This window comes from Micropterus salmoides, unplaced genomic scaffold (genome assembly GCF_014851395.1).
Source record: "Micropterus salmoides isolate LMB-PRFRI ecotype aquatic unplaced genomic scaffold, ASM1485139v1 Ms_hic_scaffold_12, whole genome shotgun sequence".
Classification (NCBI taxonomy): Eukaryota; Metazoa; Chordata; class Actinopteri; order Centrarchiformes; family Centrarchidae; genus Micropterus; species Micropterus salmoides.
The window spans coordinates 25046116-25066223 of record NW_024040263.1 but is presented as its reverse complement, the minus strand read 5'-3'; the positions used below and the strand labels follow the sequence as shown (position 1 = coordinate 25066223).

Genomic DNA, 20108 nt, shown 5'->3' with positions numbered 1-20108 from the left:
AAAAACCATCAAATAATATAATGATATATACTTTGTATTGTGTAAATATAAACAATAACTGTAACAATACAAACGCAATAAAGTTGAGTTGTAACTTTAGAAACATTTTGAGTCACCCCTCCCTTGCCTCACAGAGGTTTGGTCCACTGCCTGCTTTCTCTCTCACAGAAGTCCAGTGGCAGAAAACCAGTTAAATTCTTCAGTAGTTGTGAAACTCCAGTAATGTTAAGCAGGCTGACTGTTTTATACACCTTACACATTGGATGAACTAATTCTTTTCTTTAATACAGATGATGCTGAGTCATTAATAAATTAATCATGACAAAAAAGTTATGATAACCTATTATTTTTACATGAGCCCACTCTGTTATTATAACATTACCTAGCTTATCTGGTAGCTTGTTATGTAGCTTACTGGACTGTAACTCATCTTCTACAGCTAGATATGCACAGATCGATCAGCTGGGGACTGAAATAGGCCGGGGGGTTTTTCAGTCTACTCGGCTCTGAGCGGTAAACGGGGCCGAGCAATGTCAAATATCCTATTTTCTGCCGGTCACATTGAACATTAGAAAAAGGCTGTGCTGCGCGTTGTTTTAGTGTGTGCACAGACAGTAACCCTATGTCACAGCCACACACACGTCATTTAGGATAGTATGGCCGCGTGGTGAACCTATGAACTTAAGTCACACTTAAACAACTATTACTTTGTGTTGTTGGCCAGAAAAATAGTAATAAGACTCTGTGTACACGTATCCTATACAAGTACAATTTTGGCTGTATTATTTGTGTCCCCCTAAAAAAATTTCTCTTGAGAAATTTTACGTTTATTGAGGAATGTGTGTATAAATATGACTGGGAGGGGTTGCAGCCAGGTTTCAGTAAGACAAAATAAATCTATATTATAATCTTATATTAATTCATTTACTTGTAGGCCTACACCTTTAGAGGAGGGAGATCTGATGTTTAAGAATCCACATTTAATTCTCCTATTCTTTTGCACTATTGCACTTGTGGTTTTAATTTTTACAAGTTTTTTATGCACAGCTCCTCTACTGTTTACCTTTGATTTAAATAATTTCAATGGTCGGGGGGCAGAAACCATCACTATAGGGTTTTGACTAGGTAACTCCTGAAATGGAGGAGCAGAGAAGTGTGTTAGGCTGCGACTCTTTGAGGGTTTTGACTAGGTAACTCCTGAAACGGAGGAGCAGAGAAGTGTGTTAGACTGCGACTCTTTGAGGGTTTTGACTAGGTAACTCCTGAAACGGAGGAGCAGAGAAGTGTGTTAGTCTTCGACTGCGACTCTTTGAGGGTTTTGACTAGGTAACTCCTGAAACGGAGGAGCAGAGAAGTGTGTTAGTCTTCGACTGCGACTCTGCCTCCTGGTTTCAATTCTGAATTGTCATGGATTTGGTCCACTTATAAACTTGACCAAATTTCTAGAAATGAGAGCTGCTCCTTCCCAAGTGGGATGGATGGAGTCTCTCCGAATCAGACCAGGTCTTCCCCAGGAAGTCTGCCAATGATCTACAAAGCCCACTTTGTTTGCTGGACACCACCTCGACAACCAGCGGCGGAATGACGACATGCGGCTATACATGTCATCACTGGTCAGATTTGGCAGGGGTCCAGAGAAAACTACGGTGTCCGACATTGTTTTTGCATTATGGATACACCGACTCAACATTAATCTTAGTGACCGCCGATCGGCGTAACCGGGAGTCATTACCGACGTGAATAGCAATCTTACTGTATTTACGTTTATCCTTAGCCAGCAGTTTCAAATAATGACTCAACGTCGCCCGCTCTGGCCCTGGGGATGCACTTAACTATGGCCGCTGGCTTCACTAACTTCACATTTCTCAAAGTGGGATCAGAACTGTCTGAAGGCAAGGCAATGTTATTAGTCCAGTTTTATTTAATATTATGATTGATGATATTTTTATGAATCTAGACAGAAGGATTGGGTCAGCTCTATATGCAGATGATGGGGCCATCTGGACAAGAGGACGAGATCCCATAAGGGTGAGAAGTAAAATCAAGGAATCAATAGGAAAGGTAGAACAATGGTTGCATAATTGGGGCTTTAGCTTTCTCCAAGAAAGTCTTGAGATGGGGTAAAGGATACACAGAAAGCTGGTGTACAATATCTGAAAAATATAGGGATATTTAATAGGATTAAGTGGTTTTTTAGGCTGTTTCTGTTTTGTTTATGTATTTATTTAAAATTTTTTGATGATATAAAAGTAGTCCCAACGAACATAGTTCATGCTACATACAGTGTACAGTGGTACAGTAGGCGGCAGTATGCACCTTTAAAAGTCATGGTTGCAATCTACCATGAAACAAAAAAGAAGCAGCAGCAGCAGCACTAAAAGGGGGCAACGGAAAACTCAGACGGTCCTACACATCCTAGTCCTACATTGAACCATACTCTTCCAAACCAAATACGATTGTTTCACTTTGTTAATAAATGAAAAGGCCAACGAGGGATTTTCAGCCTCCGACCACAACGTCCAGCCAACAGGACTGTGTTGGAACTTCCTGGTATTGGCATCATGGGTTGCGTAACATCCGGTTACTTCTTCTTCTTCTTCTTCTTCTTCTTCTTCTTCTTCGGGTTTTATGGCGGGTTGCAACCAACTTGTTCAGGTGCATACCGCCACCTACTGTACCGGAGTGTGTAATATCAAGGTTTTAGTACTTCAGGTTACAGGTTCAGTGAACCAAAATGAAAATAAATAAATAGAAAACAAAACTCAACAAAACAAACAAAACAAAATTAAATCCAAAAAAAAAAGGCTATATGTTATGATCTAATCCTGTAGATTTGAGAAAATTAAATAGAGCTTTGCAGCACTCACTTGTTTCCTCACTCATCCCTAAAATCCCTTCTAAATTCCATCCCCGTCCTAATTCATATATCTTGCCACGTAAGATGTTTCTCTGAGAATTATATTTATTACACTTCATGATGACATGCTCGACATTTTCAGGAACATTACAAACCTCACATTTATCAGACACACATTTTGCCATTAAATAAAGCGTTGATTTTAACCCAGTATGTCCAAGCCTTAATCTTGAAAAAAACACTTCATCTCATCTACATTTTCCTTTGAAACCCTTCACCTTAATTGATTTCTGTATGCTATAATAGTGTCTCCCTTTAGTGTCTGTGTCCCACTTCTTCTGCCATACGTCACTCACTGCTTTTCTAATTAATGATTTGACCTCTCCTTTTCCAAAGGAACTTGCATTATTTCATCATCTTTTAATTTCAACGATGCTTTTGCAATCTCATCTGCTTTCTCATTCCCATCAACACCAACATGAGCAGGGGCCCAAACAAACTGCACATCAACTCCAGCTCTTTGTATTCTCAGCATTATTGTACATATTTCAATCAATAGATCATCTCTTACTGTCTTTTTGGAATTCAAACTATACAGGGCTGCAGCGGAGTCTGAACAAATGACAGCTCTCTCAGGCCTAACCTCTTCTATCCACTGTAACCCTAAAATAATAGCAACCATTTCTGCTGTATATACAGATAATTTATCATTAATTCTTTTACATATAACTACATCAAACTAAGGTATGTTTTTCTCCTGATCCTACATGTTCATTCCGTGGATCTTTTGATCTGTCAGTAAATAATAGCATATAATCATAATAATTCCTCTTCACATAATCTTGAACCAAATATCCAATATTATCCACATTACTTTCACTCCATTCTTTCTTCTTCTCTAGAAGCTTCAAGTCCACATTGGGCACAGGAAATATTCACGGAGGAACATTATCCCATACAGTAGTTGGTCCGTATTCTATGTTATTTAATCCGTATTCTTCTGCTACTGCATTAATATTCCAGCCAAATCCTTAACCTTTCAGTTACATCCGGTTACGATTTCAAAAAATAAAAATAAAAGGAACAACATGTTATTTTAAAACTTACTTACATGCCTCATTTAATGCTTATTAGCCTAGCCCACCTTTCCACAACCACCCATCTTTTTAATTGGATTGATCTATCGATTTAGGAAATTTCATCGAGAGCCCTAAGCTTCTCTGTAGGACCGGGATTTTTTGTAACATAATAAAGTAACTATGTCTTTTGCACCATTGTTTTTGAGGTTTATTGTAGTTTTATGTCTCGATTTATTTAATATTCAATACAAGATACTTCATTAATAATGAAGCAACTGATCTGTCCATAGAGGCTATGATAGACGTGGGTGGAAATGCTCTGCTGCTGCCTCACCAGAGAGGGAGGAGAAGTTAACCCTACCTACTGAGTAAATTGAAGGGACTGACTTAATTTATACTTTATTTTGCACGTTGTACAATTGGTTTAGAAATGACACATGCACTTTGCAAACCCACACTGGTGTATGACACAAGCCTTTACAGAGAAAGGAAGCCCGTTAAGGGGGATTATTATTGGTGACCTCTCATTGGTTGTTCTTGATTGGAATTTACAGCAGCTGTGTGAATTATCTCTTAAGTGCAGAACATAAAAGCCAGGTGAAACACCACCATCATACATGCCCTGTTTAGGTTAGGGGTCAGTTGTAGTTGAAGGCAGCTGCTGGAGTGAAAATGGAGTTAGTACCTGCTGTGTGTTTGTTGTTGCTGTTTTGTTCTGCCTGTAGTTCTTTTGAAAGTAGATCTGAGGATGGCCTATTTTTGGAAGATCCTGAATTAGTGTGGGTGAGAATGGAGACAATGATGAGTAAAGAAATGACACCAGCCCCTGCACCTGAAACCAAATTGTTGAGGAGTGCATCAGGTAGTGGATCACCTGAAGCCAAAAATGTTCCTCAGTATCTGGCTGTCCCAGCCTCTCAGACCCTGAAACAGGTTTTCAAGCCAGAACAGGGTGCCAGAAGCCTCCCTAACTTGGCTAACGAAATGTTACTTGTGACTGCTGCCCCTACTCCGGCAATTGGCGCAACAGCCGGGACAAAGTTGGTTGAAATCCTGTGTCATGTTGACAGAATGTATGTGAGAATCAGGAGAGAGGTCTTTAAGACTCGTGACGCATACAAATACTTGAAACTAGGCACCTGTCCTGTTAACAAAGGTACCAAAGAACATTACTACCTTGAGTACCTTCTGAGAACTGACTGTGGATTTGAGAAAAAGGTTGGTAAAGCTGTTCCTCTCAATTGCTGTATCATTCAGTTAGTTCTAGTTTGTGACTGCAACCAACATGTGAATGTTTATGTTCCAGAGTCATCCAGATTATCTGTCCTTTAGTAATGTGCTCCACTACAGGCCAACTGGTCCAGTTTTAAGGGAAATGCCATTTGATATTCCCCTGAACTGTAACTATCCCAGGTAAGATTTAGATTAGGTTCTTAGTTTTAGTATGATTGTGTAATTTAGTTCTATTACAAATCTTAACTACCAGCATTTAAGACCAAGGACATATTGCAAGACTACAGGGCAATCAATGATTTCTGTTTTCAAATTTTGTATTGTGAGTTTTCACTTGACTATTGCAGGTTTTTCCACTCCTATAAAGTTGGCTTCTATCCTGATCGCATGGGTGCAGTTTTCAAACGACTCCAACCTAAAACTAGTTTCACCCTTACTCCTCAAGATGGTATGTTCCCATGTTTTAAATGCACCATCACCCAGTATTTTCAGCACAAGGCCTGTTATCAGAAGCACTGTCTCTTTTTTTGAAATTAGGATCTCTGAAGTGCAGAAAGGAGTGGTAACTTGCAAATGCACATTTCTAAACTTAACCAGGCTAGGAAAGTGCTGCTCCAAGTATAGATGTGCAACTTGGACAGAAGAGGGAGCGCTACAAAATGTATCCTTAGTTTTGTAACATGGTGAGGTTAATGTGGATGATGACGTACCTCTGAGGTGGTATAAATCAGGTTCTTTAATGGGCAACAAAGATGTCTGACAAAACTTGTGTGGACAAGGATTACATGGGGAGCTAAATGCACACCTGTATTGACACAAATGGGAAGCTGTTAAATGAATCCAAAGCTAGACAAACCCTGGAGTCAAATATTTACCATTTTAGAAAAGGCACCCTAGCACCTGATCTGTCAAGCATTTGTAAGTGTACTCAAAATATGCCAGCATAAAATACTAAAGCATGTTCTACAAGTACTCAGAACTCATCACTGCATATTCTGCTGGAGCTTAAAGGAACCAATTGCATTACTTGCATAGCAAATGTATGCAGCAGCCCTGTGTCTCTATTGTCAAGTGATGTCCCTCACTTTGCCACAGCATCAGGTAATGAAATCACTGGAACCAAAACCTTCACCTTGGGCGAGCCGATGTACTTTGAGGTCACGCAACCTGACCGCACTGCACAGTTGGGAGGCCAGAGGATATACATCGACAAGTGCTTTGTGACAGCCTCCGAGACCCCAATTCAAATCCTCAATATACGGTCATTGACAACCAAGGGTAAGGTTTGAAATGATTTCAGTATAAGATGGGCCTGTCACTTGGTGGTTGGAGGTAAATGTGTCTTCTCGACAGGTGCATGATTGATGGCAAAGAGAACGAACAGTCAAGGTTCCTCGCTGGCGCCTCAGAGATGGTCCAGAAATTCAGTCTGGGTGCCTTGATTTTCAAGAATGGCGTTTCCGCTTCCTCCTCACAGGTACTGTCAAGAGGTAGTTGTACAGAGCTCAATGCTGTCAAATAATGAACACATGTAGCCATTAATGCTCAATGTCTTTCAGCAACTCTACATGCACTGCGAGATCTCTGTGGGGACACGTACTCCAACTCAGGGCTCAAAGGCTTGCAATTATGATCCAGCGACCAAAACGTGAGTTGACTCTGGCTAAAGTAAAACCTCACAGGTGTAGCTTGCTTTTGAAGGTCTTGTAGGAGGAAGTGTTTCATGTGTACTTGACTGCCAAAAGAACTCGGTGTGTATTTCCAGCTGTGCTCACTGTGATCTGCTTTGTCCATCAAGTTTGCCATCTAATATTGCTGACAACTGTTATGGTTTAGGTGGAAGGAGCTGTACTCTGATGACTCCGTGTGCACCTGCTGTGACTCGACCTGCTCCTTGGCACAGCCTAAGGGTACGTCTTCAACTTGTCTGTCTGTTGGGGAGGGGTCTTGAGGACATCTTGGTATGAAATGCAGTAACTTCAGACATGCTCCCTGACTTGGCACAGAGCTGTTCCTAGGCAGTCGATTCTTGAAGCGTTCACTTTCTACAGGCAATACTGATGCAAATCCAAAAGTACTCATCCCTTGACAATCATGCAGAATCAAAAGCATAAAATGACTCCTTACTGAAAGCTACTCTCTGACAATTATCCTCTTGTATTTTTACAGCTTCTAGGGGTATGATCTCAAGTCACTCTTGGGAGGTCGTCGCAAGCGGCAAGGATGACTATGCAGCGGTTGACCCTCGGATGAATTCCCTTGACACGTTCAGTTTTGTTGACCCCGACGTGGCAGAGCATGAAGACTTAAAGCGATGGGAAAATGATTACTGACAGAATTATGTAGACATGATTTTTAAATGAGAAATGGATCCTTGCTATTATCATGACATAACTCATTCACTCTGACAGAAGAGAATAAAAGCAGAATTTAAAATCTTAATGCTTATGATTCTTTAAATGGCGCAACTGGCATTGTCTGTACACTGCCCAGCATATTCATGTATGAGCATGTCTGCATTTCTAAGCATTTCCTGAAAATGTGTCACTGCATCTCTGTAGATACAGTTGTGTACCACAAGGGGATGGAAGAGATTCAGTCTTTGCTTTAGTGAATTCAGCAGGAAGTTCAATTTTCTGTGTCAAGGGGTTCCCAATAAGGGCATGGTTCAACTGCTTGTTCTCAGGGCTTCTCTCCATGAAGGCCAACAAATCTCGTAGCATGGAAGTCCCCATGTTGGGTTTCCACTGTGATGGGGCTCTGGTCAAAAGCAGATGCATTAGTGCAGTTTTGAAATGAACCTCCTTGAGCACACTACTTCCAGACAGTGCTGCCTGTTTCCGGTGAAGGAACTGGGCAATTTCAAGAGTTTGACTGTGGCATGAATTTCCAGGCAGGTGTCTAGACATGTGTTCAAAGAAACTATCAAGATGGCTTGTCAGGGAGTGTCCAGTAAGTATCCAAGTTCATTAGGGAGCAAGGAGTAATGAAGAAATGAGCATCGGTTTTGAATTTAACCACAGGATTCATACTGAAGCTTAGCTTCTTCCCTGATCTAAATCGAATGACTGGAGCATCAATGTAGCAGATGTTTAAGCTGATACTTATGTGAAATCAGTGCCCATGCTTGTTGGTGCATCTGGTAACCAGTGATTTTGACAAGAACGGGGAGTTCTTCATGCAGAGAAGTATCACAAATATTTTACTTTCTCAGTCTCACAATGCAGCAGGCAAACTATCATCTGCATCGGGAGACTGACAGTGGCAGCCATTTTGGATTTTCTTATTTTCTACCAGTTTTATTTGCATATCTAGCAGCCTCTGCTGGCCTCATCAGCACAATGTGTGAAAGTTCTGTGAAGGATTCGATGATGTTGAAGTTGCACAGCGGACTGACCTCAAAGAAAGTCGTGCTGTTCTTTTCTGCATACGTCCTTGCCTGCTCCGTTGGCACCTGTCACTTGAAAGCCAGGTGCAGCCGGTTGCCCACTAGGATCCTGGGTACACCAGGGGCGTGCTGATGGAAATAAGCAATATTGTTGCTATATTTAGGTGATGTAACCAAATTTTGTTGTATCTCAAACAGGATTTCTAACAGCTATCCTGCATCTCTGTCTAAGCTACACTAACAGACAATAGTCTCTCTCATGGATGGATGGATATATAGGATTTTCCCTCACCCCATGCATTTGCTGTGTTTCTTGGTCAACCATAAATAGGATTTAGTGTTTTTTGTAGGCTGTTTATCTGTTTTGTTTATGTTTGTTTATCTATTTATTTAAATATTTTTGATATCAAGTAGTCCCAACCAACATAGTTCATGCTACATACTCTGGTACAGTAGGTGGTGGTATGCACTTTAAAAGTCATGGTTGCAATCAGCCTGAAACAAAAAAAGAAGCAGCATTGTTGTGAGCAAGGGACAACTCAGACGGTCCCCAACTGTGGTAGCTGAAGCTGGGCGACTGCCTTTTGGTGTTGATTAACCAAGGGCGAGTTTTAGGTCCTCTGTTAAATACTTGGGTAGATGTAAGAAAATTTTACTGAACGTGAAAACGTCAATGTGTGGAAAGTAATAGAGGAATGCCGAAGTAGACTTAACTCATGGTTGTTGCAAGATATTAGTTTATTGGGCCGTATATTTTTGACTAAAATGGAAAGTATCTCAAGGTGTATTTATCCTGCATACTCAATTGCTATTCCTAACAGAGCCATTAAAAAGATCAACCAAATCAATTTTGACTAAATTTGGAGAAGGAAAGTCCACTATGTTAAGAAAACAGAGATGACCAAAACATTTAAAGATGGTGGCCTGCAAACTATTGATTTTGACTTTATGAATGGAACCTTGAAAATCAATTGGTTGAAATTCTTCCTGAACAACAATAACTTTTGGTATCATATCCTCAGAGAAATATTCAAGAATTCATAGAAATTCTACTTAAATGTGATTTCACTATTCAAAGACTTCCAATTAAATTATCCCTTTATCACCAGCAGGTTTGATTTTATTGGAAACTCTTATATAATCACAACTTCACCCCACATAACTCCCCAATATGGAATAATAGATATATTACGGTCAAAAACAAATCGCTGTACAACAAGGACTGGATGGATAAAGGTATTTGGTCTGTGATCCTTCTGTCTAAGACATGACCTCACTGGCAATCGCAATCTTTTTAACTCCATAACTAACGCTCTCCCCAAATCTTTTTTGTGTTTAATTAAGTGTATGTTAATGAATTCCACTCCTGTCACCCCATGTCTCCCTCTACTTTTAGTTGGAGGCATTGTCTTTAATGAGGTAAAAGTCCCTAACAAAACAATTAGAAATTTGTTTGATAACATCTCATTCCCTACAATATCCTTTAGAAACTCAATTATTTTCAAAATGTACTATTCACTCGTTACATTCCAAATATTTAAAATTCCCTATATTTCCAAAAGCCAAAGAAATCTATTTTGTGTGTATCCATCCAGCGACTTGGTAAGACAGCGTTTTGGAATAGAAACCAATAATTGTGTATTTTGTGATGACAATGAAACTACTGATCATTTATTTTTCCATTGTATGTATTCTGAAGCGTTATGGCTTGATATACATGACTAGCTTTACCCAAAGGTTTTCCATCTCACAAACTTTTCTCTGAAGGACTTTATCTATGGTTGTGTCATGGACAACAACAAAGATGATTTTCTGATAACATTATCATTCTTGGGAAATTTTATATTCACAAGTCAAGCTTTTGAAAGTGAAACCTTTCACAAAAATACACAAAAAGTGAAAGTTTTGTGTATTTCATAATGAGTTTCTTTCCTTTACAAAAGCCCTTAACATTATGAAAACAAAGAATGCAATGAGGCTTTTTAGTATAATAGCAGAATATGATTTGGGGAAAAAAGCCTTTAGCCTTTTTTTAAATTTAATTTCCTCTTCTTTTTTGTTTTTCCTATATTTTGATATGCACTTGATCCTTTCTGCAGTTTGCGAAACCCAATGCCATGTTTTTGTATATGGAATAATTTTCAATAAAAAAAAAAATAAAAAAAACAAGGGCGAGTTCAGCGCCGACAAAACGTCATCTGAAACGGTGTTTCCCTGAACACCCTGTTGTATACGCAAACGCACTGCATGGGCCTTTCTCATTTTCCAAATTTCCACCTCCACGACTCCTCAAGGCGCATTTTAGTCCTGCCCACCCGAGATGCAAGCTCGACGAGTCGAGGAGGAGACGCGAGGAGAGAGGAGTTGAGGAAACGGGCATTTAACAAACGTCATTTTAAAGTGATGACAATTAAATATGACCTGTTGCACAGCTGCATCATCTCTGTCAGAGCAGCAGACCAGCTTTTGGCACTAAAGGCTACAGATCATTTCTTCACAATCCAGAAACATGTCTGTTAACATTATAACATGTAGAAACATCTCAAGGTTCTGTTGAAAACAGTCAGATTACAGCAGCCTAATCATTCACTAGGCTACACTTTTTTGCGGTGCGCCTTTTGTCTGTAAACTCATTACAGCCCTCAGCTTGATCCATCCATCCATCGTCAACCGCTTATCCTGTATGTAATGCTAAAAGGCTCACAATACACCACTTTCCTACCTCGTTTTGTTCAATACCTTCAAAACTTACACAGACACTTTAGGTCACTGCTAATGACGCCGCCTTATAAGTAGAGTTTCTACAGGTTCCCATTCGCATCTTGCTTTTTGGGGGAGGTTTTTCTGTTTTCTGTTACAATGGCAATCGGTAAACTGAAGTTGTAAGCACACAAACCTTACTGTGTTTTCCTCTATTTTATTAACCTAATAGAACCAATCCAATATTAATGTACTGACTGTGCTTACTATAAGGTGCAACGTCTGCAGGCTTGAGAAAGGAGGATGGTTGGTGTGTGTGAACAAATACAAGCTTTGAATTTGCAGGTCATGGCAGCACAGCAAAATGGGCATGGGTTTTCTCTAGTTTTTTTAGTATGAGAGTCTCTAGTCTTTTTGCAGGTAATCCATTTAAAATGAGCCAACTTGTTCTGAATTCTATGGCAAACGGCAGCACTTGTAGAAGCAGTAGCTGGTAACGTTAGCTCCTTCAAACTTTGCTACACTTTCCTCCCAGCTTAATTGCTAATGCGTTACCTCTGACATAAATAAAGTCACTGGAAGATGAAGACAGGGTTTTTGGATTAAGGACCAGCAGACCATCATCCACCCGGCCCAAACAACCGAACTAGGCACCACGCGGGTGCAGTGATCGCTCAGAGGAGAGGACAGAGAGCCAGAGAGCCTTGCTGGCCCAGCTTGGACTTAATTCTGCTCCTAAAGATGCAGTCTGGACAAAATGTGACTCATGTTGACCAAACAAATGAATTCAGAGACTGTTTTGTCCACATTGTTACAGAGACCTGCCCCATCAACATCCCCGATCAAGCACTTGGCAGTTGGTCCATGTTTTGATCTGTCAGCGCAAGACTCTAGCAAGATGAGCAGAAGTGGACTCTGTGTTTTACATCGATGATGCTTGGTGCACTAACGCAGTCAAGATGGACTCTTACAATACAATACATGTCCGCGGGTGTATAGCATACGTAGGCCTATATGTTTATAGCTTATGTGTATAAATAACTTTAGAAATTGTTTCATTGTATATTATATTTAGTATAGGCCTAAAATTTATTATGTTGTGTGTTGAAGGAACTACAAAACCTCTCTGTTGTCTGTAAGCAAGCCACAGACAGAAGACTCCCGTCCTCATAAGAAAACCACTCCAAACCTTTTGAGTTGCCTATAGTTAGAGAGATGGGATCTTACTTTGGTCCTAATTAAATCACGCCAATGTAAGATTTGATCTACAAAACTGTTGCACCCATTAAGCTATACGAAACTACCTATTATTGCGTTGTATATCGTTCATCTAAAGAAACGCCTATCATGACCACTTAATTTTCCACTCAGAATCCAGAATGCTGCAGATTTTCTTATCCTTTAGGCATATTTTATTAATTTTTATAGTAGGCCCACTTTAATCTTTTATTTCTCTATGTTCTTTTAACGCACATTCTTGGTGTTCTTTCATCAGATTTTTACTAAAGCACTTTGAATTTCCACTTTGTATGCATTGTGCTTTATAAATAAACTTGTTTATCTATCCCTTTCTTCCTGGGAAATATCAAATGGCAAGACTTACTTGGAGAAAGCTTAAATTCTTCTTCTTCTTCATCTTCTTCTTCTTTTTACTGGCAACTTGCAACCAGATGGAGCATTATCGCCACCTACTGTTCTTCTTCTTATATGAGGTGCGTTCGAGATGTTAGCGTCTGACTTTCGCCGACTTTACAGTCTAACGTGAGCTGCAGGTGAATGGCTTGCCATATATTTTTAGTCAGTCAGCGCTGCGCAGCGCCGCATGAAGTGAAACGCACCTATGATTTCGGCAGTGTAGACGCTGTTTAGCGTATTACTGCCCTCCACAGGTCTGAGTTAGATCAAAATTCTCACATACAATCCTGTATCATGTAGAAACTGCAGATCTTCTTTGGAGATCAGTTTGTGTTTCTCACTGTGTCCAAACAAACATGCAACAGAAAAAGCCTCAACTCCAAGTCCTGTCAATCTAACAAATAATACCTTTCTTTCTGCTCTATACTTTCTACAGTCTAGGAAAACATGCCGTACTGTTTTAAGGATCCCACATTCAAACAAGCCAAGAGACATGTTTTCCTGTAATGAACAAAGAATCATTTACCCACAATGGCCCAACCCCAATCTACAGAGTTTCACTGAGTCCCTACGGGACAGAGAACTACAAAAACAGTTTTTAACTTTAGGATGTATAGAAAAGAAGTGTCGACCTCGGACTTCCGTTTAACACCCTCTCTGTCATTTTTTACTTAATCCCTCTTTGATTATTTCCCTCACTTCCACTCTCCCCATGGATAAATGGTCATCTACTTCTCTGCTTAAGCTTTCCTTTGCAATGTGGTCCACCTGTTCATTCCCCCTCACCCCAGCGTGCCCTGGAACCCAGCAGAAAGTGATCCTGCAAGCAAATCCAATTCCAAAAACCACATTCAAAATGTCATTCACAATGTCAGGACGAGCTGTAGATTGTCCTGCTCTTAAAGTTTCCAGAGCAGCTGCAACCACCTACTGTTTCTTAGTTACATCTGCCTAAATCCTTGTGTTCAGTAAAGTTTGTTGTAGAAAAGATGAGATGTGTTTGAACACCACCTTTCCGGAGTTATTTGAGAAAATTGTTTTAATGTCCATTTGTTTAATTCCTTCATGTCCCAGTCCATTTCTTAAAGCCAGTCTTTCGTTTGAATATTGAGTGCACTCAGACAGCACATGTTCAACAGTTTATGGTTGACTGCATGCCTCACAATGTCGAGATGGATGTTTTCCAACAAGGTGCAGAGATGACTTTGACTTTGTGTAACCCAGTCTAATTCTGCTAAATTGACATTGTTCTCTCCTGCTCTTCCCCAGTGTCTTTTCCTCCCCCACTTTCTGCTGAATCTTGTATAAATGTCTTCCTTTGTTTTCATTATCCCATAAACTCTCCCACTGCATCTTAACTTTGCTCCTTACGCTTCGATCTCTACTTTGCTAACTGGTACTGCCACCTCAACCTGATTTACTTTCAACCCATTTTTAGCTAATGTGTCTGCCATCTCGTTCCCTGGGATGCCAATGTGTGGAAGGACCCATAAAAACAGCACAACATCTAGCCAGCAGGACTGTGTTGGAACTTCCTGGTATTGGCATCATGCATCATTACACTTTAAAAAATAAAAATAATAAAATGAACAAAATGTTATTTTAAAACTTACTTACATGCCTCATTTAATGCTTATTAGCCTAGCCCACCTTTCCACAACCACCCATCTTTTTAATCGGATTGATCTATCGATTTAGGAAATGTCATCGAGAGCCCTAAGCTTCTCTGTAGGACCGGGATTTTTTGTAACATAATAAAGTAACTATGTCTTTTGCACCATTGTTTTTGAGGTTTATTGTAGTTTTATGTCTCGATTTATTTAATATTCAATACAAGATACTTCATTAATAATGAAGCAACTGATCTGTCCATAGAGGCTATGATAGACATGGGTGGAAATGCTCTGCTGCTGCCTCACCAGAGAGGGAGAGAAGTTAACCCTACCTACTGAGTAAATTGAAGGGACTGACTTAATTTATACTTTATTTTGCACGTTGTACAATTGGTTTAGAAATGACACATGCACTTTGCAAACCCACACTGGTGTATGACACATGGGCCTTTACAGAGAAAGGAAGCCCGTTAAGGGGGATTATTATTGGTGACCTCTCATTGGTTGTTCTTGATTGGAATTTACAGCAGCTGTGTGAATTATCTCTTAAGTGCCGAACATAAAAGCCAGGTGAAACACTACCATCATACATGCCCTGTTTAGGTTAGGGGTCAGTTGTAGTTGAAGGCAGCTGCTGGAGTGAAAATGGAGTTAGTACCTGCTGTGTGTTTGTTGTTGCTGTTTTGTTCTGCCTGTAGATCTGAGGATGGCCTATTTTTGGAAGATCCTGAATTAGTGTGGGCGAGAATGGAGACAATGATGAGTAAAGAAATGACACCAGCCCCTGCACCTGAAACCAAATTGTTGAGGAGTGCATCAGGTAGTGGATCACCTGAAGCCAAAAATGTTCCTCAGTATCTGGCTGTCCCAGCCTCTCAGACCCTGAAACAGGTTTTCAAGCCAGAACAGGGTGCCAGAAGCCTCCCTAACTTGGCTAACGAAATGTTACTTGTGACTGCTGCCCCTACTCCGGCAATTGGCGCAACAGCCGGGACAAAGTTGGTTGAAATCCTGTGTCATGTTGACAGAATGTATGTGAGAATCAGGAGAGAGGTCTTTAAGACTCGTGATGCATACAAATACTTGAAACTAGGCACCTGTCCTGTTAACAAAGGTACCAAAGAACATTACTACCTTGAGTACCTTCTGAGAACTGACTGTGGATTTGAGAAAAAGGTTGGTAAAGCTGTTCCTCTCAATTGCTGTATCATTCAGTTAGTTCTAGTTTGTGACTGCAACCAACATGTGAATGTTTATGTTCCAGAGTCATCCAGATTATCTGTCCTTTAGCAATGTGCTCCACTACAGGCCAACCGGTCCAGTTTTAAGGGAAATGCCATTTGATATTCCCCTGAACTGTAACTATCCCAGGTAAGATTTAGATTAGGTTCTTTAGTTTTAGTATGATTGTGTAATTTAGTTCTATTACAAATCTTAACTACCAGCATTTAAGACCAAGGACATATTGCAAGACTACAGGGCAATCAATGATTTCTGTCTTCAAATTTTGTATTGTGAGTTTTCACTTGACTATTGCAGGTTTTTCCACTCCTATAAAGTTGGCTTCTATCCTGATCGCATGGGTGCAGTTTTCAAACGACTCCAACCTAAAACTAGTTTCACCCTTACTCCTCAAGATGGTATGTTCCCATATTTTAAATGCACCATCACCCAGTATTTTCAGCACAAGGCCAGTTATCAGAAGCTTTTCTGTGTAGCTTCTTTTTTTAAAATTAGGAGCTCTGATGAAGTGCAGAAAGGAGTGGTAACTTGCAAATGCACATTTCTAAACTTAACCAGGCTAGGAAAGTGCTGCTCCAAGTATAGATGTGCAACTTGGACAGAAGAGGGAGCGCTACAAAATGTACACTATCCTTAGTTTTGTAACATGGTGAGGTTAATGTGGATGATGACGTACCTCTGAGGTGGTATAAATCAGGTTCTTTAATGGGCAACAAAGATGTCTGACAAAACTTGTGTGGACAAGGATTACATGGGGAGCTAAATGCACACGTGTAATTGACACAAATGGGAAGCTGTTAAATGAATCCAAAGCTAGACAAACCCTGGAGTCAAATATTTACCATTTTAGAAAAGGCACCCTAGCACCTGATCTGTCAAGCATTTGTAAGTGTACTCAAAATATGCCAGCATAAAATACTAAAGCATGTTCTACAAGTACTCAGAACTCATCACTGCTATTCTGCTGGAGCTTAAAGGAACCAATTGCATTACTTGCATAGCAAATGTATGCAGCAGCCCTGTGTGTCTCTATTGTCAAGTGATGTCCCTCACTTTGCCACAGCATCAGGTAATGAAATCACTGGAACCAAAACCTTCACCTTGGGCGAGCCGATGTACTTTGAGGTCACGCAACCTGACCGCACTGCACAGTTGGGAGGCCAGAGGATATACATCGACAAGTGCTTTGTGACAGCCTCACGAGACCCCAATTCAAATCCTCAATATACGGTCATTGACAACCAAGGGTAAGGTTTGAAATGATTTCAGTATAAGATGGGCCTGTCACTTGGTGGTTGGAGGTAAATGTGTCTTCTCGACAGGTGCATGATTGATGGCAAAGAGAACGAACAGTCAAGGTTCCTCGCTGGCGCCTCAGAGATGGTCCAGAAATTCAGTCTGGGTGCCTTGATTTTCAAGAATGGCGTTTCCGCTTCCTCCTCACAGGTACTGTCAAGAGGTAGTTGTACAGAGCTCAATGCTGTCAAATAATGAACACATGTAGCCATTAATGCTCATTGTCTTTCAGCAACTCTACATGCACTGCGAGATCTCTGTGGGGACACGTACTCCAACTCAGGGCTCAAAGGCTTGCAATTATGATCCAGCGACCAAAACGTGAGTTGACTCTGGCTAAAGTAAAACCTCACAGGTGTAGCTTGCTTTTGAAGGTCTTGTAGGAGGAAGTGTTTCATGTGTACTTGACTGCCAAAAGAACTCGGTGTGTATTTCCAGTATTGCCAGCTGTGCTCACTGTGATCTGCTTTGTCCATCAAGTTTGCCATCTAATATTGCTGACAACTGTTATGGTTTAGGTGGAAGGAGCTGTACTCTGATGACTCCGTGTGCACCTGCTGTGACTCGACCTGCTCCTTGGCACAGCCTAAGGGTACGTCTTCAACTTGTCTGTCTGTTGGGGAGGGGTCTTGAGGACATCTTGGTATGAAATGCAGTAACTTCAGACATGCTCCCTGACTTGGCACAGAGCTGTTCCTAGGCAGTCAATTCTTGAAGCGTTCACTTTCTACAGGCAATACTGATGCAAATCCAAAAGTACTCATCCCTTGACAATCATGCAGAATCAAAAGCATAAAATGACTCCTTACTGAAAGCTACTCTCTGACAATTATCCTCTTGTATTTTTACAGCTTCTAGGGGTATGATCTCAAGTCACTCTTGGGAGGTCGTCGCAAGCGGCAAGGATGACTATGCAGCGGTTGACCCTCGGATGAATTCCCTTGACGTGGCAGAGCATGAAGACTTAAAGCAATGGGAAAATGATTACTGACAGAATTATGTAGACATGATTTTTAAATGAGAAATGGATCACTTGCTATTATCATGACATAACTCATTCACTCTGACAGAAGAGAATAAAAGCAGAATTTAAAATCTTAATGCTTATGACTCTTTAAATGGCGCAACTGGCATTGTCTGTACACTGCCCAGCATATTCATGTATGAGCATGTCTGCATTTCTAAGCATTTCCTGAAAATGTGTCACTGCATCTCTGTAGATACAGTTGTGTACCACAAGGGGATGGAAGAGATTCAGTCTTTGCTTTAGTGAATTCAGCAGGAAGTTCAATAATTTTCTGTGTCAAGGGGTTCCCAATAAGGGCATGGTTCAACTGCTTGTTCTCAGGGCTTCTCTCCATGAAGGCCAACAAATCTCGTAGCCTGGAAGTCCCCATGTTGGGTTTCCACTGTGACGGGTCTCTGGTCAAAAGCAGATGCATTAGTGCAGTTTTGAAATGAACCTCCTTGAGCACACTACTTCCAGACAGTGCTGCCTGTTTCCGGTGAAGGAACTGGGCAATTTCAAGAGTTTGACTGTGGCATGAATTTCCAGGCAGGTGTCTAGACATGTGTTCAAAGAAACTATCAAGATGGCTTGTCAGGGAGAGTATCCAGTAAGTATCAAAGTTCTTTGGGGAGTAATGAAGAAATGAGCATCAGTTTTGAATTTAACCACAGGATTCATATTGAAGCTTAGCTTCTTCACTGATCTAAATTGAATGACTGGAGCATCAATGTAGCGGCTGTTAAGCTGATACTTATGTGAAATCAGTGCCCACGCTTGTTTGATAGCGCTCTTAATCCATCTGGTAAGTCCATCACAAACATCAGTAATTTTCATTGTTACTTTCTCAGTCTCACAATGCAGCAGGCATATCATCTGCATTGGGAGACTGACAGTGGCAGCCATTTTGGACAGGTTATACGGGTCAAGTGGGCTAAAGGGAATGATATCACACACACCCACCATCTGAAAGTCCTCAATCAACATACCGTCATTGCTATCACACACTCCTCATAGCATCCAATAGATCATTTGCAAACCCCTCTAAAAACTCATCCTCCCTCCACTTGTTATTGGATGATACTTGAATACATTTAGAATGAAATGGCTGCAGAGCGTGGCTGTCTGGTAGCAGCCATGCAGGTCACTGGTCTCCCTGTTTACTCCTCATGTCCAGCTGTAAATTTCCCTTTTGCTCATGGTCAATTTGTGATGTTTTCAGAGCAGTCTCACCTTCACTTTTGGAGTTTTGTTGCTGATCTAAATCTGCTATAAAATATCCCCCTTCTTGTAATTTGTGATCAACATTGTCTTCCTCTGATTGCTGTTTTATGACATTCACATCATCTAAGTCTGATATTTTATCTTTTTCAGTAACTTGCTGATCAGACCGATCAACAAGTTCCTTGGGAGTGTCATCTCCAGGCCCAGCATACATCCTTTCCTTACTGATATGTGCCATTTCATGGTCCAGTTTTTCTTCTCCTCTCAGCAGCCTCTCTTCATGCTTTTGCATGCCCACTGTGGTGATATCACCCCATTCCTCAACCCCGGGGTCATCTCTTGGGTGCGTTAGGAGACCCAGAGCCACCACAAACACTCGCAGCAGAGTGCTGTGCATCGTCAATACTGTCTGTGAATAAGTCAAACAGCATAAAGAATTGTTACAAATATGATATATATATATATAAGAACAAAAGATTGAATGAAAACCCTTGCAATTATATGTAAAATATACTTTATGGCAAAGCTCACAACGATGCAAAGCAAGTAAGAAAGAAGCTGCTTCCTCGATGGCCTTGAAGCATCTTCTTTCCTCAATTCTGTGATTATATTGTATGTCAAATGCCATTTATTACTGCTCAACAATAAAGAAGAAGGGATATGGATGTTAGACACACTCCCTAATTTTTCCCTTAAAGGCGTCAGAGCTCCACATTACTCTTCAATAAATATATATTTCTCAGTGTGTCTATAAACTGTACTATTTGGACATCACAAAAGGCCAAGCTGATTCATGTCCACTGCATTGGTGTGGCACGACATACTTCGGGGGTGA

The 20108-nt window shown here is 40.6% G+C and overlaps 1 protein-coding gene and 2 pseudogenes across 1 annotated transcript; 2 read left to right on the top strand and 1 right to left on the bottom strand.

Moving 5' to 3' along the window:
• The first annotated feature begins 2115 nt into the window (after positions 1-2115).
• Positions 2116-7601, top strand: LOC119899916 (annotated as a pseudogene).
• A 7515-nt stretch (positions 7602-15116) lies between these two features.
• LOC119899592 (zona pellucida sperm-binding protein 3-like) lies at positions 15117-18034 on the top strand. The gene is made up of 8 exons (XM_038714210.1): positions 15117-15681; positions 15770-15876; positions 16045-16145; positions 16811-16994; positions 17070-17193; positions 17276-17364; positions 17562-17635; positions 17895-18034. The coding sequence occupies exons 1-8, from the start codon at positions 15151-15153 to the stop codon at positions 18032-18034; spliced, it is 1350 nt and encodes a 449-aa protein (XP_038570138.1). The 5' UTR covers positions 15117-15150.
• On the bottom strand, positions 17902-19936 carry LOC119899593 (annotated as a pseudogene).
• Between the last annotated feature and the right edge of the window lie 172 nt (positions 19937-20108).